Here is a 19,948-nt window from a genome sequence, read left to right as displayed (position 1 = left end):
CTGTAAAATCAATGGGATGGACAGATGATTTCTAAGGCCCTTTTCCACTCTAGGTCTGAACTGAATTTTGACTTTCAGGAAACTTTTGCTTCATCCTTCTCTCCTCCCCCCAGGAGAACCTGTAAAACTAGAATCCACTAGATGGCACCATAATACTGTATTTCAAATATACTTTGAAGAAAAGCCCTGATTCTGCTTTCATTAGAGCCCTTTCCAGAGTAAGGCTGAATTATTGTCAACAATTAAAATTCCCTTGCGTTAAATAGATGCGAACTTTTATTATTAAATATACATACTAGAATACATTCTTTCTCAAAGATTTGTTAGGTATTTTTAAGGATTTATTTATTTATGCATACAAGAACTGGGGTGTAAGCCAGAGGCTAAGGGAGGGTGAAAGTATATACCAGAGACAGAGTGGGGAGCAGAACAGGCAGATCTACTGAAATACACTGCTGGGGGAGCAGAGGGTGAGACAGGAGAGGTCTGCCATGCCATGTGGATCAGCTCCTTGGCCAGGGGTTGAACTCAGGCCTCTGCAGTTCCCTAACTGTGGGCTGTTGCTGTAAGAGCACTGAGACTTAACCCCTGGGCCACCAAGAGGCCCTGGAATAAATTCTTAAAAGCATGCCATGAAGGGCCCTCCCAGGTGGCACAACAGGTTAGGACGCAACACTGCAAGCAAGCCGCAGCTGCTTCAGTGAGAGTTCGATCCCTGGCCCCTGAGGTGTTCCACATGGTGTGGCAGAACTCTCCTGACCCGTCCGCTGCTCCCCTCAGCAGTGTACTTTGTAGATCTGCCTGTTCTGCTCCCCACTCTGTCTCTGGTGAATCCTCTCACTGCCCCTGAACCTCTGGCTTGTACCCAGTTCTGTATACATAAATAAATAAATCTTAAAAAAAAAGCATGACATGAGGTAAAAAGGTTGATCCAAGTGTTAGGAAGCCCTAATCTGTCACCTACCTTTATGGAAAAGACAAAAAATACAAAATATCTCATTAAATAAATAAACACATGATTTTGTAGTGCACATTTTCACAGAATATTAATGAAAAGGGCCATATGTCTTTTAGTTGAAAGGTTAATACCAAAATAATTTTTACATTAAATATGAAGATCTTATATAAAATGTAGCTAAATAAAACATTTTGAGATACAACTTCTTAAGTGAATTTTATACTTTTCAAACTATGCTAATCATTTAGATAGAGATATTTAAGGCTAAAGCACTAAAAACTGAATTTGCAGTTTTGACTCACTTTGGATTAGAGAAGTGCTCTTCATCCATTAAAGATGTTAGTAAAGTACATTTCCACCCTGTTGAACCCCTACACCATCAGCCTCCGTTAATGCAAGGACTTTTTTAAGTGTGACAGGTGATTTGGGCATTCAGATACATTTTCTATGATGGTAACAGGTAGATTCAGCTCCTTTCATCTTCACAGCAATCAGCATGGTCTAGTTAATTCTCAAGACTGATACCTGCACTGACATGAACTGGAGATGGCAGCTGTTCCCCAGTATCAGGACTTTCAAATACATCACTGCCATTACAGGACATGGACAATTTTACCTATTTATTTCTTTTTCTCAAGATTTATACATGCATGCAGAACTGGGGTACAGGAGAGAGGTGCAGGGACAGTGAGAGGATTCACCAGAGTAGGGAACAGAACTGGCAGACTGACAAAGTACACTGCTGAGGTGAGCAGTGGGCAAGACAGGAGAAATCTGTTGCGCCATGTAGGTCAGCTCCCTGACAGGGGATCAGGGATTGAACTCGTGCTGAAGTGCCAACAGCTAGGCTAGCTTTGTAGTGCCTTAACTTGTTGTGCCAGCAGGGAGGACCCACCTATATATTTCTAAGCCAGAGTTTAATTACATAGCAACTACTCTGGGAAAACTACAGAGGCTAACACAGGTAGGTGAATTAATTTCTTGTTTATTCATAGGGGATACTAATATAGATCAAATCCTTGAGACATGTGATCATCTATCTCTTTCCAAGCACAAAGACAAACCTTTTAAACAAAGTTTAAATTCTTGTTTAAAGGTTCTAAGAGACCCTTTAAGACACTCAGAAACTCAAGGAAATTTACATTGAAGAGGACATTTTTAAGAACTTGGCTTGTTAAATCAAAATGAGTATTTCAGCATTAAGATCAAGGTACACAAATCTGTTAGTAATGAAAAGAAGTAAAAAATGGCTTAGCATAGTACTGATAGTATGACATGAACAAACCTCTTCCTTGGTATTGTTGATTACTACTGCATGTCTGCAGTATTCATCTTTACAGATATCTCTTTTGCCTGGACCTTTTTTAATCACTTAAAGCTCACACTCTGTGTCAATTCAAGTTCAAAAGCAAGAAATGAGAGCCCTTGTCAAATGTCCTCACCTTTAGCATAATATCTAAGGTAGTGCCATCACCATGCTTCAAAACAGTCAGATAGACCTACAAGAACCAAAAGAAGGCATCTGATTAAATGCATTGTGTTTCAAATTTCTAATGTTAAAACAGACTGCAAGTTAAAAAAAAAAAAAAGTAAATAGCTGCACGTGGAAGCTACATATAAACTGTGGCAAGGAGCTATGAAGCACACATACAGCCAAAAAGGTAGGTGGCAGGTACTGACAGTAGCTGACAGCTTAGCATGCCAGCTCTCAAGGGGGTTGGGTGGGGAACTGTTATCTGATAATCACCTTTAATCACCTTTTAGCACTGTAATGTGAACTGAAAATTCTTAAACTACCCACTTACACAGCATACATTGAAAGAGTCAGCCATAACTAGTGAGTCAGGACTTAGGTCATTTTTGGTTACTATCAAATAAATTCCATACTACAAAGAATGAGGTAGTGACCAAGAAATCAAGGTAATTTTTTATAAAAACTTACAGGACTCCTCAGATCAGCAGAGAGAATCTGTTTCCCTTCCACATGATCCTTAAACCGACGACGGGCTTCTTCTAACGTTGTCTTATGTCCTGCTTTTCCTAGTTTTCCCAGAACCAAGCCCCTCAGGAGTGCATCCAGGTGACCTGATTGAGAAATAAAAGAAATATAGAGCTATTAAAGAGTCTGTTTTTACAAATATGCCACCTGAATATACTACAATTGTGTAATGCCATATCTACAATCTTGAAGAGACACAATTTACCTTAGTGCTTAGAGAGAAACATTTAAGTTTATTAAATTGTAAAAGTGAAGTGCTAAACTGAATAGTCAAACAAATTTGCCGTCGATAGTCACAAATACCAACCACCTGAACTTACTAAGTGTTCAGTCTGTCTAGGTAATTTCAGCTCTAAGGATTGTGTGAAAGAAAGGGGACTTAGATCATGCAGTTTTGACCCAAAGTTCAGAGAAAGACCACTTACAGAACTAGCATGCTGTGTATAATAAGTTGAAATCTTAAATTTTTAAAATCAAAATCTGATGGATCCATTCCTCCAAAGATATGCAAATGGCCAATAAGCACATAAAAAGATGTTCAACATCATTGATCATTAGGGAAATGCAAATTAAAACCACAGGAGATCCCACTTCATACCCACTAGGATGGCTGGAATCAAAAAGACAGACAATAACAAGTGTTGGCAAAGATGTGGAGAAATTAGAACCCTTATACATTGCTGGTGGGGATGTAAAATGGTATTTACACTCAGAAAAACAGTCTGGCAATTCTCAAAGATTAAACAGAGTTACCCTATGATACAGCAATTCTACCCTGGTTGTATAAACACAAGTGAAAAGCAAAGTGACATGTGTTTATTCAAAAACCTGCATAAAGATAAATATCCACAGCATAGGAAAACATATACATACGAATGGTGGAAAATAATTCAAATATTTATCAAGTGACAGACACACAAAATGTTGTGTGATAATGGGATATTATCTGGCTGTATAAAGGAATGAAGTATTAACATGTTGCAACAAGAATCAGCCTTAAAAACAGTATCCCAATTGAAAAAAGCCAGACACAAGAGGCCACATAGGGTATAATTCCATTTAGATGGAATGTCCAGAATAGGCAAATCCAGAGACAGAAAGCAGTTTAGTGGTTTCCCAGGAATGGTGCTGCCCAGGAGCAGGGAGTGACTACCAACGGGTGTACAGTTTCCTGAGAGTAAAGAAACTGTTCTGGAATTAGATGGATTGTAACAGCTATGCAACCTTGTGACTATACTAAAAACAAACAAACAAAAAAAAAAACTATATACTTTAAAAAGGTGAATTTATGGTATATTGATACCTCAAAAAATGTTAACACCAGCACACAAATCTAATGGATTGCAATAGCAAAATGGACAAATAATTGAGGCATATTCATAAATGAAATACTACCCAGCAATAAAAAGGAACAACCTGGCTGTAGCTTAAGAACTGATTATGAGAAAAGTCAGAGAGAAGAACAGAATTCTGTTATGATTCCATTTATACAAAGTTCTAAAAGAGATGATAATAATCTATGGTGAAAGAATTCAGAATTATATCTGCCTGTGGGCTGGGGGGTATAGAAGGTACCTGAGGGAACCTCCTGCAGTGACAGGGATGTATGCTTATCAAGACACTGGACCGTAACACTCAACAGTGTTACTTATCAAGACACTGGACAGTGACACTCAATCTGTGCATTTACTTAAATCATAAATCAGTAAAAAATAAGTTTTAAAAAATACAGATCAGCAGCTAACATTAATTAGGCACTTGCGAAGGTTCTTATAAAAATCACCAATTTTTTTTGGGCCCTCCTTGGTGGCACAGCGGGTTAAAGCGCAGCACTAAGAATCGAAAGCCACTTCCGCATGAGTTTGATCCCCGCCTGCCCCAGAGGTGACCACATGGTGTGGCAGACCTCTCCTGACCCGCCCGCTGCTCCCCTCAGCAGTGTACTTCGTTGATCTGCCTGTTCTGCCCCCCACTCTGTCTCTGGTGAATCCTCTCACTGCCCCTGCAACTCTGGCCTGTACCCCAGTTCTGTATGAATAAATAAATAAATCTTAAAAAACAAAACAAAACACACCAATTTTTAGTACTGACTTGCTGTCTATCTGCCTGTTTTGCTCCCCACTCTATCTCTGGTGAATCCTCTCACTGCCCTTGCACTTTTGGCCTGTACCCCATTTCTGTACACATAAATAAAATTTTTTTTTTTAAAGTTGTCTACCTAAAAAACAAAACAAAAAAACAGTTGCCCACCTGTGCTGTTTCCTTCTCCTCTCTTTCTGTTCTGAAGATGTTCGCCACCACCACCGCCGGAGCGCTACCCTGTCTGGAGCAGCAGTCGTCAGAGCTGAGCACCCCCTCACGACTGCTACTGCAACGGCCAGTTCTCAGGCTCCTTCCCACCAACCTGGCCCCTAAGCGGCCTCCTGCAGCGTCCAGGCTGTCCACAGCATCTGCACACTCAGTGTGGCCTGCACTTTGGGGCATGACACTCCCCGCCGGGCCTTGGATTTCACATGCCCTCGTGCCTTTCTGTGCCCAAACCTGATCTGTGGGAGTTTTTCCCTTCCCTGCATATGGCAATGCCATTTTTCAGTTCTTCACAACAAAATTTGAAGACTTCTTTTTCTTTCTACTGTGCAATCAGTCCACCACCAAATAGTTTGTTATACCTTCAAAACATACACCAAACTGGTATCTACAGTGCTAGCTGCAGCCACCACCTCAACTGTATTACAAGCCGCTTTCTAACTGTGTCCCTGCTTCCTCTCTTGCTTCTCAACTTCAGCCTATTCTTTATGCACCAAGTCATGGCCCTTTGTTTAAACACTCAGATTACTTTAAACCTTATCACTAAATGTGAAAGTGAAAATTTTCACACTAACTCAGGGGGGAGAAAGGGGAGGAGCCTGCTTCCGCCCCTGCCCCTTACTGGCTCTGTGACCCTATTAGCCTCCTTGCTAATAGGAGTGCTGCTGGCTCAGCACTCTATATTTTCACCCTATAGATGTCCTCAGCTCTCTCCTTCAGGACTTTGCTCAAGGATCACCTCATCATTATTTCCCTGAACATTCTCTCTATATAGTTTCTACTACTTCTGCTCCTTAGCTCCTGTACCTACCTTTATTTTTCTTAATTATACTTGCTGCCCTTAGAATATTAGACATTTGTTTGCTGCATCTCCCACTGTGGTGTAAGCCATAAAGAATGCTTTGTTCCCTGTTCTAGCATCAACTCCTACAGTAGTGTCCAGCACTTACTAGGTACATAATATTTGTTGAATCAATTAAGAAAAGAGAGAGCATGCTACGTACTTATACCTATTATTCTAGTTGCAAAAGACTTCCAGATAAAGTCTGGTCAGGAGGAATACCACCTTTAATTATTAGCAGGTGCAAAAGAATTCTATTTAAATCTATTCAAATCACCTTTCCCAACATTTAAGTGACAGCATAAAAGTATATACATGATTACAGAAATAACCACAGGAAAGAAAACACAAATAGGAAGCAAGTAACTTTCTTAATTCAGAAAATTGGCCTGAGCCTTTCATCATCTTCACAGGTTGTCTATAAGGTGCCTGGAGTTTATGATACTAATAGTTTTATAACCCAAATTTTCCTTTGGCTTTTCTTGACTATAAATAGGCCTTTGGAATTCCATAAAGAATCATTTGTTTTGTGTATAAATCATATTTAGCAATATTATCTTTCACTGTTTTCACATTGATGATACATATTAACTATATATACCAGTAGGATTAAAAGACCTAAGTCTTAATTTCTGGCTAGCTGAATATAAAATAACACCCAGAAGATACAAAGGTGATACTATTCATACTGCTAATAACTACATCTGAGTTAAAAAGGATCAATTTCTGGGGTCCCTCCCTGGTGGTGCAACAGGTTGAAACTATCTGCAGCTACTGCATCATGAGTTGGAACCCCACCCCAGAGCTGACCCACATGGCACAGCAGACCTCTCCTGTCTCACCTGCTGCTTCCTTCAGCAGTGTATTTCAGTCAATCCACCTGTTCTGCTCCCACTCTGTCTCTGGTGAATGCTCTCACCCCCCAAACCTCTGGCCTGTACCCCAGTTCTTGTATACATAAATTAATAAATCTTTTTTTTTTTTAAGGGCCAATTTCTTAAATCAGGAGAAAGACAAGTACCAGATGATCTGATTCCTCCCTGGCTCTACATCTCTCTCTCGTCTAACCCTTTATCTCTGATAATCTTCAAAGAAAATGACTAAAACTAAACCCAAATAAATTCTAGAAATAGTACTATAGAGCAGGACGGTGGAAAGAGAAGGGGACAAGGGGACAAATGGACTATGGTGGAGGGTTACTGGTACCTTGGTGATAAGTGGGGTGTACTAATATACATTTGAATAGTTGTGAACCCATACCCCTAAAACAAATACAGTGTTGTAAAACCAATGTTACATCAATAACACAATTACAAATTTTAAAAAGGACTGTTTCTGGTCAATTCTTCCCCCACTCAGTACATCTATTACCTTCTCCAGGTTTGGGGTCCCAGCCCAGTCTCTCCCCTATAGGTGAAAAGACATCTTTCACAAACTCCTGGATTTCCTCATAGAAGTCTGTGTGGGACAAGAGAGTTGAGAGAATCCCCAGGTTACAGCTCAGGTCGCTCCATACAGTATAATTGGGCTCATTCACAAAAGCCTCCATGACTTTTAGAACCTCTACAGTGCTAATGATTCCAGCTCGAGCCTGGGATAGGAAAAAACATAAATTAATCTAGTCTTCAAACAAACAAACAAAAATAATACAAGCATACATTTTTGGCCTTATCTACTGCTATTTAGTCATGTCTCTGGTTTAAAGAAAGTGAAACTATAAGCTGAGAACACTTGTGAGAGTAACAGTGACCTCATGACAACATTCGTTATTTACTATTTTGCTATTTATAAAAGAGCCACCTTAAAAAAAAGATGCTAAAAGCCTACCAATTTGGTAAGAACAACAACAAAAAATAAAAACAGAGAAAAGAAAAAAGTCAGCTTCCTCTTTTTATTGGTTTCTGAGACCTTGGCATTGTTTTTCTTTGAAAATGTTCATACTGTCAAAAAAGTTGCAAAAATAGTTGGGAGTTTAGTTTTTGACAGAGGCTCTTTCAAAACTGGACCTGCAAACTGTGTCAACTTCAGCCTGTATTTTACTCATTTCAAAGAGAATGCAAACTGGTAGGCACTACAAATTCAGAGTCCTTTCAGAATTAACTAACAGAGTCAGGAGAAAGAACTTCTGTTACAGCAGCCAACTGCACAAACACACCACTCTCCTGGGACAGGTCTCTCTCAGCAATGAGATCAGCAGATGTGAGGTTTTGTGCATCAGTGCTAATCTCTGTTTTATACAAAGGAGGAATCCAAAACCAGTTACTGCAGAGGGGAGGGAAAATTTCAAGTCCAATTTAAAGGAATTCTAGGAAGAATTTGACAATTTTATCACAGACATCTACAAATTATCTAACCTATGTTTGAGTCATAGAGATAACACTAATAATTTTGCCTTAAATTATTTCTGGAATACAGTCAAATATAATTCTAAAGCTAGTAGACTATTAAATTTTGAGTGGAACAGAATGTTAAAAAATTCTAGACTTTGTGAACAAAGTACAACTAATATTTTAACACATATAAATCACTCTGAATTCATTATTTAAAAAAAAATAGTAGGAAATTTTCCTTAAGGCATTTATCTATTTCTATTAAAATGAAATTTTGCCTTACAAAGAATAGTTTAAGCGTAGATGCAAAAGGCTGGCATAGGAGTAGTGAAATGGGATTTGTTTTTGGTAAATTATACAGGTCAATCCTGTTATGTTAATTAACAATTAGTCATTTTCTTTGGTCCCAAATGTGTTTAACTTTCAGGAAGAACTGTGTTCTTCTAATTGTATTTCAGTAAGACATTCTAGGCAAACAAAACCCTTTGATCAACAAAATCTATCACAGTACTGGAGGAGACTCACCAAGGAGAAGAGGTCATTCTGTAATCCAAGTCGATCCACAGGAGGCAGAGAAAGGTCACGAATGCCTGGTAATAAACTTTCTAGCATTGTCGAGCTATACTGGGTCCGATAAAACCCAACTGTTCCCAGGTTTAACTGAAAAGATATCCAATAGGCATTATTAAACAGTTCTGTTTATTTTTCAAACTTTTTTTTTGTAGGTGTGAATAGAATTCTGGGTTGAGGTGAAAAAACAGTATCATAAATGCTATTCTAACAGACAGATTACAATGCAACATGACAGAGATAGAAATCATCTGTTGGAGATGAATACAGAGGTAAAAGAAAACAGAAATTTGACATGGGGCGGCAAAATTAAAGACAGTAGTAAGGAACATGGGGGGGAATAATGTGAAAAATGTCAGATTTTAGAGAATTACACAATTTTAAAAGAAATTTCATGATTTTTGGACTGAGATAATCACTGACTACCATCATTCTCTATGTACTATTTACCAATAATCAAAAATATTTTTGATAATATAGAAAATATTTTAACAGTAAAATACAAAGTAAATGTATGAAGTAAATACATTTACAAAGTAAAAAATGTAAAAACACAAAGTAAAATGTACAAAGTAAATATGGTGCTACTCATATATCTACATAGAAAATCAGCCAGAATTCAAATACAACTTTATTTTTTTGGTTTCTTTTATCCTACTGAAGGTATCAATACTCCTCTCCTCTACTTACCTAATTACAGCCATAGTGTATATACAATTTTTTTTCTCATCTAGAAGAAATTTTTCATATTGCTATAAAATCTTTCAGATTGTAATTTCAGGTGGTAACATAATATTACACTGAGTATATTTTTTAAAATATCTAAACTAAAACAGAGGGTAGAACAGCACAAAAATCTGAGATTATGTATAACCACTACTAGAAACCTATTGGGAGAAAAGTTTGTAGTAAATGAGTTCATCTTGACAAGTACAAAATAAAGAATAATGAAAAATAATAGCTATCAGTTGTTGTTTATGTGAAGTAGGTTTAAAACACTAGCAAAAGGAGATTCATGTGTCAGTGACACAAGCAGATTATTTTATGTCTGATCTCACTTGATTATAGTTGTTCACACAATGATGACAACACATGACTGAAGTTAACATGTCATTACAATGATATGTTAAGGGTGGGGTGGTTTTGAAGTTCTAAGACTACAACGTCTAGTTAATATGACTTTATACACAACCTTTTTTTTCTCTTTAATTCTATCCTTTATCTGTTTATCTACCACTCCTTTACCTAGCACAAGGGAGACGATGTCATTTGAAAACTTGTCATACATTTCACACAACCACTTTTTGTTTTGCAAGCCCTGGTTTAAACTAGAGGACACGAGAATATAGAGCCTGGCATAAAAGGCATGCGGGGAAGTTGGAGGAATGAGTGAATTTAGGTAAAAATGGCTATGCCATTTCTGGACTCACCTTCACCCACTGGTCTGGTTTGACATTTTTCAAAACCACATTCATCTCTGGCTTGTCCATTAGAACTTTCAGTTTGGCCTGGTTGGGATCTTCACTAGTGGAGATTGTGATAGGAACCATCCACTGGGGGCAATCTTCTCCTTTAATAAGAGAACAACAAATAGAAAACTTGAAAAAGAACTGCTCAGTGCAAGAGATGGAAGGTAAGATGGAGAGAGGACTGGTGATGTTTATACATGTGATTTGAGTGTAACTGTTAAGCTAATATAGCTAACTTTTAATGGTACATTAAAACTCTTCCAGGTAACTGGGATAATAGTGCAAAGTAGGAGGTAGTGAAATCCACAATAGTGAGAAAAGAGAACAATTTACTCACTTGTAGGATCTCAAATACACTTTTGTTATTTCCCTTCACAGAGCAGTAGATAATGATTTCACTGTTAAATTTCAAATAGATGAAAGCTCTTATAAGAGTATTTAAAAACACATTCTAAGGTGCAATTCCTAACAGATATTACACTGCTAAAATACTGAATGATTGGTTTCTGTTTCTGTAACAGGACACAACCTGGAAGCTGTTGAATGACATCACTGAAGAGTCATATTTAAAAGTCAAAAGTTGTAAAGCAGATGCACACACTCTCTTAGGTGTCAGACAGCAAAACAGACCCTGCATTATGACGTCAAAAATAGTTTTCTGCCGATATAATAGTAGAACTATTTTAAGAAGTTACATACCTTCATGCTATCAAGTAAAACAACAAATTAAAATATCCTCTTGACAATGGGTTATTCCAGGTTTAAAATACTGCCTATATTGGTTAAAGTATTAACAAACAACAACCCTGCAAAACCTGTCAATCCTACAATGCAAATTACAGGCACAGCGCAGAAAAAAACCTTTCATCTGGCTGGCTGGATATATTTATTTACTAAGAGTAATTCTAGGGCCCTCCTTGGTGGTGCAGCAGGTTGCGACTCAGCACTGCAGGCTGGCCACAGCCACTTCAATGCGAGTTCGATCCCTGCCCCGGAGGTGATCCACATGGTGTGGCAGACCTCTCCTGACTCGCCTGCTGCTCCCCTCAGCAGTGTACTTCATCAGTCGGCCTGTTCTGCTCCCCACTCTGTCTCTGGTGAGGCCTCTCACTGCCCCAGTACCTCTGGCTTGTACCCCAATTCTGTATGAATAAATAAATAAATCTTTAAAAAAAAAAGAGTAATTCTAAATGTCAAGGAAGGTTAAGGGTGGAAAAATAATCTTTTAAGTTTAGAAGAATGCATCACCGTATCTGGGTGGGTAGAAAATGAAAAGGCACCACCCCTATGGAGAACTAGTGTTTTAAAGGAAGAGAGAAAGGTACAGAAAAACACTTTATTTTTTGATTTTTCAATTAGTCTTTAATTTCCTAGGTAAAAGAGTCTACATAACTTACACTCATACACACACATAGACTCTGAGGTACTTAAAAAGCTGAGTTGAGTGACAGTTAAGTTATGGTATAAACTCATGGAATCCAACTTTTCTTTAAAAAGATTTATTTATTTATGCATACAAAAACTGGGGTGTAGGCCAGAGGTGTGGGTGAATAAAAGGATTCACTAGAGACAGAGTGGAGAACAGAACAGGTGAATCTACTGAAATACACTGCTGAGAGGAGCAGCAGGCTGGTCAGGAGAGATCTGCTGTGCCATGTGGGTGGTCACCTCCCTGGTGGGGATCAAACTCAAGCAGCAGTGGCTGGTGATAGCCTGAGGCTTTAACCCCTGTGCCACAAGGGAGGCTACAACTATTCTGTTTGAATTACTGCTCTTTATGTTATCAGATGGATGATGTGGGCAATTAACTAACCCTAGCTCCTTCATCTACTGATATAAAATGGATGTAATAATGCCTCCTATACGGTTGCTGAGAATATAAAATAAGTTTAGTTCTACTTCTTAACACATTGACTGGTACATAATAAATCTAAATAATAATTGGGTTTATATATTATACCTAAAAGGAAAAAAAAAACTAGTCACACACATAATGCCTCCCAGGTCTTCTAGGGATTAAGGTTAGACACATCATTTCTTGAGTGTTCCTCTCTTTCTCTATTCATTAGAGGCTCCAATAAGACAGAAACAAGAAATTTTTTAAAATCTGAGAATGTGATACTACAAATACAACATGAATTCCCCCCCTTTTCGATTCCCTAGATTCTATTTCTGTTGCTGTTTTCTTATTTTTACTTAATTCAGTGAAAGATACTGCCACATGGCTAGTTATTTCCTAATAGCTGGAACACTACCTGTGTGGTATCCAAAGTCACTCATCAACTTCCACTGACGGCTGTTTGCTTACCGACATATGGTCCACTGGCACAGAACTTCCTCTGGGACAACCTCAGTAACCTGTCATCTTCTACCTAAAGCAGCAGAACAAAAGCCATAGTGGTAGTAATACTTTTTCTGTTTGTTTGGAGGGGGTAATATTTCTCTGACAAAACAGAAGATGGAACCAGAATAGTCAAGATGCCTCCTGATACAGTGATGAAAAGTGGCAACACTGCATTAGGATGTGGGCTCAGTACACAGAATGCGAATCTTTAGAATGACTCATAAACATTAGAGAAGTAACCATCATGTTCCAAAGGATGAGACTGCAATAAGATGGGGGGAAACTGTAAAAATTGTAAAAAAAGAAAAAAAAAACTAAGAAGCTAGAAGCAACAAAGACAAGCTCATATTTTAAAAAATACATTAACAAGCAGTCGTTTGCTTTATCATTAGTTAATATGCCCTAGAAAGTTTTAAGTAATACCTTTAAAAGCTGGGCACAGTATAAAAGTGGGAAAATGATCTTCATGGCTAAGCTGAATGTAAATGACAGAGTTAAAAAACTAAAAATTTGAGTGAGGAAGCAATGGCCACTTTGATGCCATAAACTACCAATGAATTTTGTAAAGCACTACATTACTGTTAAGCTATATGTAACATAGATTTCCTTGAAAAAGTTTAAAGATAACTGCTAAATCCATTCAGAAATAAATGAAATAAATAAATAAAATATTTCAATTTCGGGAATATAGTGAGAAACAGGTTGCGATCAAGAGACTGATTACATGTTTGCTGCAGAGCTCTATCTTTTAAAAGATTAAGCAATACAAAAGATTGCTTTGTATTGTAAAGTAAAATAGAGGATGAGTTTGGTTGTGTATGGGACAAAAAACAACAAAGAGAGTAAGGCCTTGAAAGCAGCTTGATGGAAAAGTTAACTGAATGCCAATAATGCTATATGTGGAATATTAGTAGCATCCTCTATTCAAACTAATAAGCTATCATACTCTTAAAAGTGTGCTCTGTTTGGAGAAAAAATATGGTCTAATAGTTTGCTTTATGTGTGATTACTAAATGTTTTATAATAGTTTTTAAGTTTTTGAGGCAATGAAATCCCCAAATACAAAACGGAGCAATCATCTTTGTATATGTTATTTTTAAAACAGAGGAAATGAAAACTACATGTCAATCTACACAGAATATCACATTTGTAACATTTGTCCAGTCATGTCCAATAACAAATTAGTGCAAAATGGAGAAAGACCAGAAGAAACAGAATAGTCACAGTGATACTTCACTGAACTTAGCTTTTCCCACCAAACAGGATCATTTGCAGTCCCTAAATTGCCTTTCAAATGCTTGCAGCCAATCTAACTGAAACATCCTCCAACATGTATTTTTTATTATAAAATAAAGTTATGTGGCTCTGTCAGGGTTAACTTGTAAGCACTGAATGTACTGTATCGACATGGGTGTGTTCTGAGAGCACAGGACTGGTGTAAGTGTTATCTTGAATTCTTAAGAGTACAGAGTACTCTTAAGAGTAATTTAACTTAGATTGACACATCAAGACAATCTTTGTGAAACTTTGTGGACAATGCAGAACCACAAGAACACATATTTATCAAAAAAGAACTGTGAATCTTCTTCCTAAAAATGAGCAGCAATTCCCCATGCAGCTCACAAAACCATGGCAAAAAACATTTTCATGCAATTAAACTAAGTAATGTTAAACTTTCTAGTAAGCATTTAAGGCTGATGTGTAATTTTCAGTCCTGTTACAATTTTGAAGTACATTTCTCTGAAGTCAGTTAACAGTTGAACTAATATAAGTGCAAAAAATTCTAATAAAAAATCACATTACCATCCAACCAACATTAAAAACTGACTTTAAAGAATATTATACATTAAGTGTTGAATATTTCCAAATGCTTTTTCGCCATCTACTGAGGTGACTGTGTCAATGCAGTGACTAGGGGCCGCACACTGCTGCATGAGTGTTAATGGTTTGGAAAGCAAACTGTTTGGTCCACAGATAAGAAATAACTGAGGACAGAATACAAAGTAACCCAGAAAAGTTAAAAACACAAAAAGCAAATTTGATAACACTATTGAATTTCATTTAATACAATAGCAGATGTATAACTTTTTGTAAGTTTACCTGTTCTGCTTCCACGTAAATCAGGGGAAATCCCATTTGTTTGGTCCAGGTATTCATCACAGCTGCTATAGGCTTACCACTAGCATTTTCTAAACTTTCCCAGAGATCCTCTAGATGATAAACACAAACAATGAAAATCTAAAATGTTTCCTTTTTTATTTTCTTACACAGACCATAAAGTTCATATAACTCATAACACTGAACTGCTGACCAACTCTGGTTCTTTCAGGTTCAGGAAACAATGGGTCAAGTTAACTGTGTCCTCTTACCTCTCCACCAAGTAAAATTTATTACAAAACTGGTTTTATATTTTAAGAGGTTCTTAATATTCCAATTTGTTTTCTAAAATTATAGTAAACAAAAGGCCAAACAAGAATAGAAACAAGTTCAACTAAACAATCATTCACAAACTTAAAATCATTATAATCCACTCAATTATGGGAGTTTAATCCTCAGTGCTGATCAGGTTGAAGCAAAACCTACATGGTCACACAACACTGGGAAAGAGTCAAACAACAATATAATGTGACAGACGCTACAATGCAAGCATAAACAGAGGAAAAGCACTAATACAAAGAAAATAAAGGCCTTATAAGATCTGACTTTTGGTTTGCACTGTAAAGAGTTCATGGCTCATCAGATAGGGGGAAGGGCATATTGAAGAGTAAATGGTCTGTGCACAAAGGGAAAAGTGTAAGACACAGTGTCATTAACAGCAGTATGTTTGAAAAAGTTGAAGACAGAGAATATGTATGTGGGTGTAAGAGGGGATGAAGCTAACCAAGGAGGCAGACGTGGAAGCACTCAGGAATGCATGGCTTACAAGGTAAAACAGACTTACTGTGACATCAACAGGACAATACAATTAGATATTCACTTTAGAAATAAACCTAGGCCTCACAGTGAGAAGAAATTGAAGGGAGTGAAGCAAGGCAAGAGGCAGTGAGTGAGCTGGCAACTGCAGATCTCCAGCTGAGGGATGGCATTCACATCGAGAGGGAATGAATTAGGGAACAGCAGTGTGGACACACACCCGAACTATAGCAAGAGGGTGAAAATATGTAAGCTGCCAAATGCCTTCATAAGTAACAACAAAAAGTTACATGGTAGGCCTTGTTATTCAAGGTGTGGCCCAGGAATTAGTAGTAGTTTCTTCACTTGGGAGCTTGTTAGAAATGCAGACTCTCAGGCCTCAGCCCACAACTACTGAATTAGAAACCTTTCAAATGACCTCAGGTAACTATGTATACTACAGTTTAAGAAGCACAAGGTTCTTTCTCATACATTATATATGAGTGCAGAAAACTTAAAATGCTTCCAAAAGCACATTTTTCTATGGCCCTGCTTTAAGGAACTGAATGCCTTACTATTTTACCAACTATGATGATGGAAATTTACAAGAGGGTAGGGAGAAAGAGTCATAGTTACATCATGTCCTGAACAGATACTGTATTTAAATTCACAGGTCACAGACCTCAGGAACAGTCCATGGTCAGGCCTCTCTGAATTTCTGTCATTCTTTCTATTAGACTCTAATGATATTTACACCAATCCTGCTTTTTAAACTGACTTTGTTCACGGAAGAACTCAAAACTCTTGACGTTGGCTCTTCTTCATATTTAATTAACTATTACACTTTTATTCTTCCTTTTGACCCTGCTATCTCCTAAGTTATAGACCACCATAAGCTAAAAATTTTAAGACTTCACTGAAATTTTGTCAATTCTACAAGTTCCCTCCTAAAAATAGCTAATTTGCAGCTCTATATATTGGTTAATGATCAATTTAGGGCCATAAAGGCAACAAATCACCAAAAATAACAAGCTCTGGTAAGGTAAACAGAACTCTTCAGACTCTTTAAAGTGGCAAAGCACTGAGTTACGGAAAGCAGATTACTGGAGGTTGACCAAAGGGACAATGGATCCTGATCATACTGACATGTGACTCAATAAGCCAACCTTACTTCCTATCCTTACCTGAAAAGTTAAGCATTTAGAAAAAAGGACAAAACGACTTACTGCCCTGGATAGCAAAGTGTCAACATTTTATTTCATTTCTATCTAAACTATGAAACATTACCTGTGGCAGCATTCTTTTGTTGGAACTTGGTTAAATACATGTTCATTCCTTTCTTAAAATCCTGAAAAAATGCAATGGTTAAAATCCAGGAGGTCAGACCTTGGAATTTATAATTTATTATCACATCAGTTCTCAAAAATGAATGTACTCAAATTACTTGAATGTCAGATTTACTGAAAAACACAGCCTTCTACTGACTTTTATTTAAGAATGCTAACTCTGCCTTCAACTTTGCTTTTAAATTTTATACTACTCTCCCACCAACCACCAAACATATTTGCACATCATTCATATAAGCAACCAAAAGAGGTGAACATAAAAGAAGTGAAGATAAGTCAGAGCAGGATAATATCCTTCTAAGTAAGTTCTAGAAAAATTATTTAGAACTCAATCTAGATAAAATCAGACCTCTTTTTATTTTCTACACAAAACCCTACTGTTTCAACATAAAAGAACATAAAATTAAAAAAAATATTTCTTACCTTATCCCCAATGTAGTCATGCAACATTCGGATGACAGAGGCACCTTTGCTGTATGATATAGCATCAAATATCTCATCAACTTCAGAAGGGTGGCCCACACTGACCTGGCAGACAGTGTGATTCAGGGTTATGACAGGAAGCAGACAGCCTGTAATACTGAATTACATAAAAAGCTTTCTAGGAAAATCCTTCTATCTCATAAGATATATTTCTGCCTTTAGCTCATTCATACTGTATAAAATGATCAACCCTTTTTAAAAAAGTGTAGTAACTAATATTAAAAACTGGAATATAGAACATAATCCTCACTAGCTCTTAGGGCTCAGGTTCCAGTCTTGACTACCCTGTTGGGAGGCAAGTCACTATGGGTCTCTTTATTAATGTGGGAGGTGAAAGAGAGGGAGAGAAAATATTTGATTTCTTTTTCTAATGGTAATGGCATATAGAATCCTGATTAAATACGTCAAGTTAGACTAAATCTAGATCTTTGGAGGTAAAATTTATTCATATGAATAAACTAGGATAGGCTAAGTCAAGAGAATTAAAACACACAAAAACAGAGAACCTTGGTTAAATATTCAAGCTAGAGTAAATCTTTGGAGGCTAAATTTATATGAATAAACTAGTATAGGTTATGTCAAGAGAATTAAAACCCAAAAACAGACAATGAGAACAAAGATGATGTTCAGAATTTTCTTTGAATAAATGGAATTATGATGTTTTCTCCTATGCATATTACCTAACAGGTATGGTTTTCTTGTAAAAATCTACTTAGTGAATACTTAAGGGCACACATCACTTGCCTCTACAAGGACCACAGTTTTATATTGCCTACTTTGAAAAGAAACAATGAGAAATTAATCTCACAGACTGGAAATAATAAGCTATAAAAACAAGTGAAATCATTCATGCGATTCTTTTCAGAGTCTTAAATATCTCTCTAACAAATTACATATTTCAATAAAAATAAGCACAACAGCCAATGGTTGGAAAGTATGGCTCACTTCAATAGGATGGCTGTTATCTAAAGCGTCAAGCTCCTGGGCACGGGTGTAATCAGCAGAAACAAACTGAGTCCAGATATCATACTCTGGGAAGCAATGGTCTACACATAGATATTCAATCCATGATGCAAAGCCTTCATTTAACCAAAGATGAGTCCACCATTCCTAGGAAAAGAAGATGGAAATATGTTAAAAAAAAAAAAACCTGTCACTTTGCTAATCTGAAAAACTTATTCCTTACATGACCCTCGGAAAACTTACACCCAAATCCCAATACAAAACGTTTAGTAAATAAAGCCTCCCACTGTGGCACAATGGATTAATTCTCAGCACTATAAAACTGCTGCAGCATGAGTTCGATTCCCAGCCAGGGAGCTGACCCACATGACACAACAGGCCTCTCCTGCCTCACCAGTTGCACCCCTCAGCGGTATACTTCAGTCATTCTGCCCCCACTCTATCTGGTGAATCCCCTCACCGACCTGTATCTCTAGCCTACACCCCAGCTCTTATATGCACAGATAAAATAAATCTTTAAAAATAAAATTAATGGGCCCTTCCTGGTGGCACAGCAGATTAAAGCACAGCACTAAAAAGCTAAAGCCACTTCAGCACGAGTTCAATCCCAGGCCCCGGAGTTGACCACATGGCGCAGCAGACCTCTCCTGACTGGCTCACTGCTCCCCTAAGCAGTGTGCTTCCTTGATCTGCCTGTTCTGCTCCTCACTCTGTCTCTGGTGAATCCTCTCACCACCCCTGCACCTCTGGCCTATACCCCAGTTCCGTATGCATAAATAAATAAATCTTTAAAAATAAATAAATAAAATTAGTAACTCATATCTCTGAACAAAAGATATTCCTAAAAGAGAAGTCAAGAAAAGTAGCTGGAGACATTACCATTATGCCTAAAGGACAATTTAAAAACACTGCTAAGTAAGGTTTCACTACCAGGAGGGGGAAAAAAAAGGGGGAAGAAAAGTCCTTATATAGAAAAGGGCAAGAAATGGAAAAAAATGTAGGCAAGAATCTATATTGTCATATAAAATTTAGTTTTCTCTTAAATTTTTTCAAAAAAAAAAAAAAACCCAAAGAGAAAGCTACCAGGATCAAACAAGGAAAACTGGAGCTAATTTCCATAATGACTGGAAAAAATCACTGTTGATTAAAAAAGTAAATTTCCTAGATAAAAAGAAAGGCAGTACTGCTTAAGTATGATTACATGAAATTAACAAAAAAAATGTCATGGCAGTAAGTAATCCTGTAGTGAAAGTGTTCATGGACACATAAAATTCTCACCTGTTAATAAGAGTCAGTAGTGGACAAAGAATATAACAGATCACAACAAAATCCATTTAGAAATCAATGTTTTAGAAAGAAATTTTATTATTTAAAAGGCAGAAGCTTGGGCCCTGCCTGGTGGCGCAGCGGGTTAAAGCACTGCATTAAGAAGCTAAAGCCACTTCC

The 19,948-nt window shown here is 37.3% G+C and overlaps 1 protein-coding gene across 2 annotated transcripts in view; it reads right to left on the bottom strand.

The window, feature by feature from the left end:
* Positions 1-19,948, bottom strand: part of NPEPPS (aminopeptidase puromycin sensitive) — a 76,969-nt gene that overhangs the window by 5,292 nt on the left and 51,729 nt on the right. For both annotated transcript variants that reach the window (XM_004684274.1, XM_012726422.1), the window contains 10 exons: positions 18,485-18,649; positions 17,480-17,584; positions 16,998-17,058; positions 14,919-15,028; positions 12,783-12,846; positions 10,436-10,575; positions 8,961-9,095; positions 7,477-7,696; positions 2,901-3,043; positions 2,401-2,457 (listed from right to left, as the gene is read on the bottom strand). In XM_004684274.1, the coding sequence (XP_004684331.1) occupies positions 2,401-2,457; positions 2,901-3,043; positions 7,477-7,696; positions 8,961-9,095; positions 10,436-10,575; positions 12,783-12,846; positions 14,919-15,028; positions 16,998-17,058; positions 17,480-17,584; positions 18,485-18,649 (1,200 nt within the window). The remainder of the gene's footprint in view (positions 1-2,400; positions 2,458-2,900; positions 3,044-7,476; positions 7,697-8,960; positions 9,096-10,435; positions 10,576-12,782; positions 12,847-14,918; positions 15,029-16,997; positions 17,059-17,479; positions 17,585-18,484; positions 18,650-19,948) is intronic.

The sequence above is a fragment of the Condylura cristata genome, unplaced genomic scaffold, assembly GCF_000260355.1.
Source record: "Condylura cristata isolate star-nosed mole 26May11 unplaced genomic scaffold, ConCri1.0 scaffold00017, whole genome shotgun sequence".
Taxonomy (NCBI): Eukaryota; Metazoa; Chordata; class Mammalia; order Eulipotyphla; family Talpidae; genus Condylura; species Condylura cristata.
This window is presented reverse-complemented; position numbering and strand designations above follow the sequence as displayed.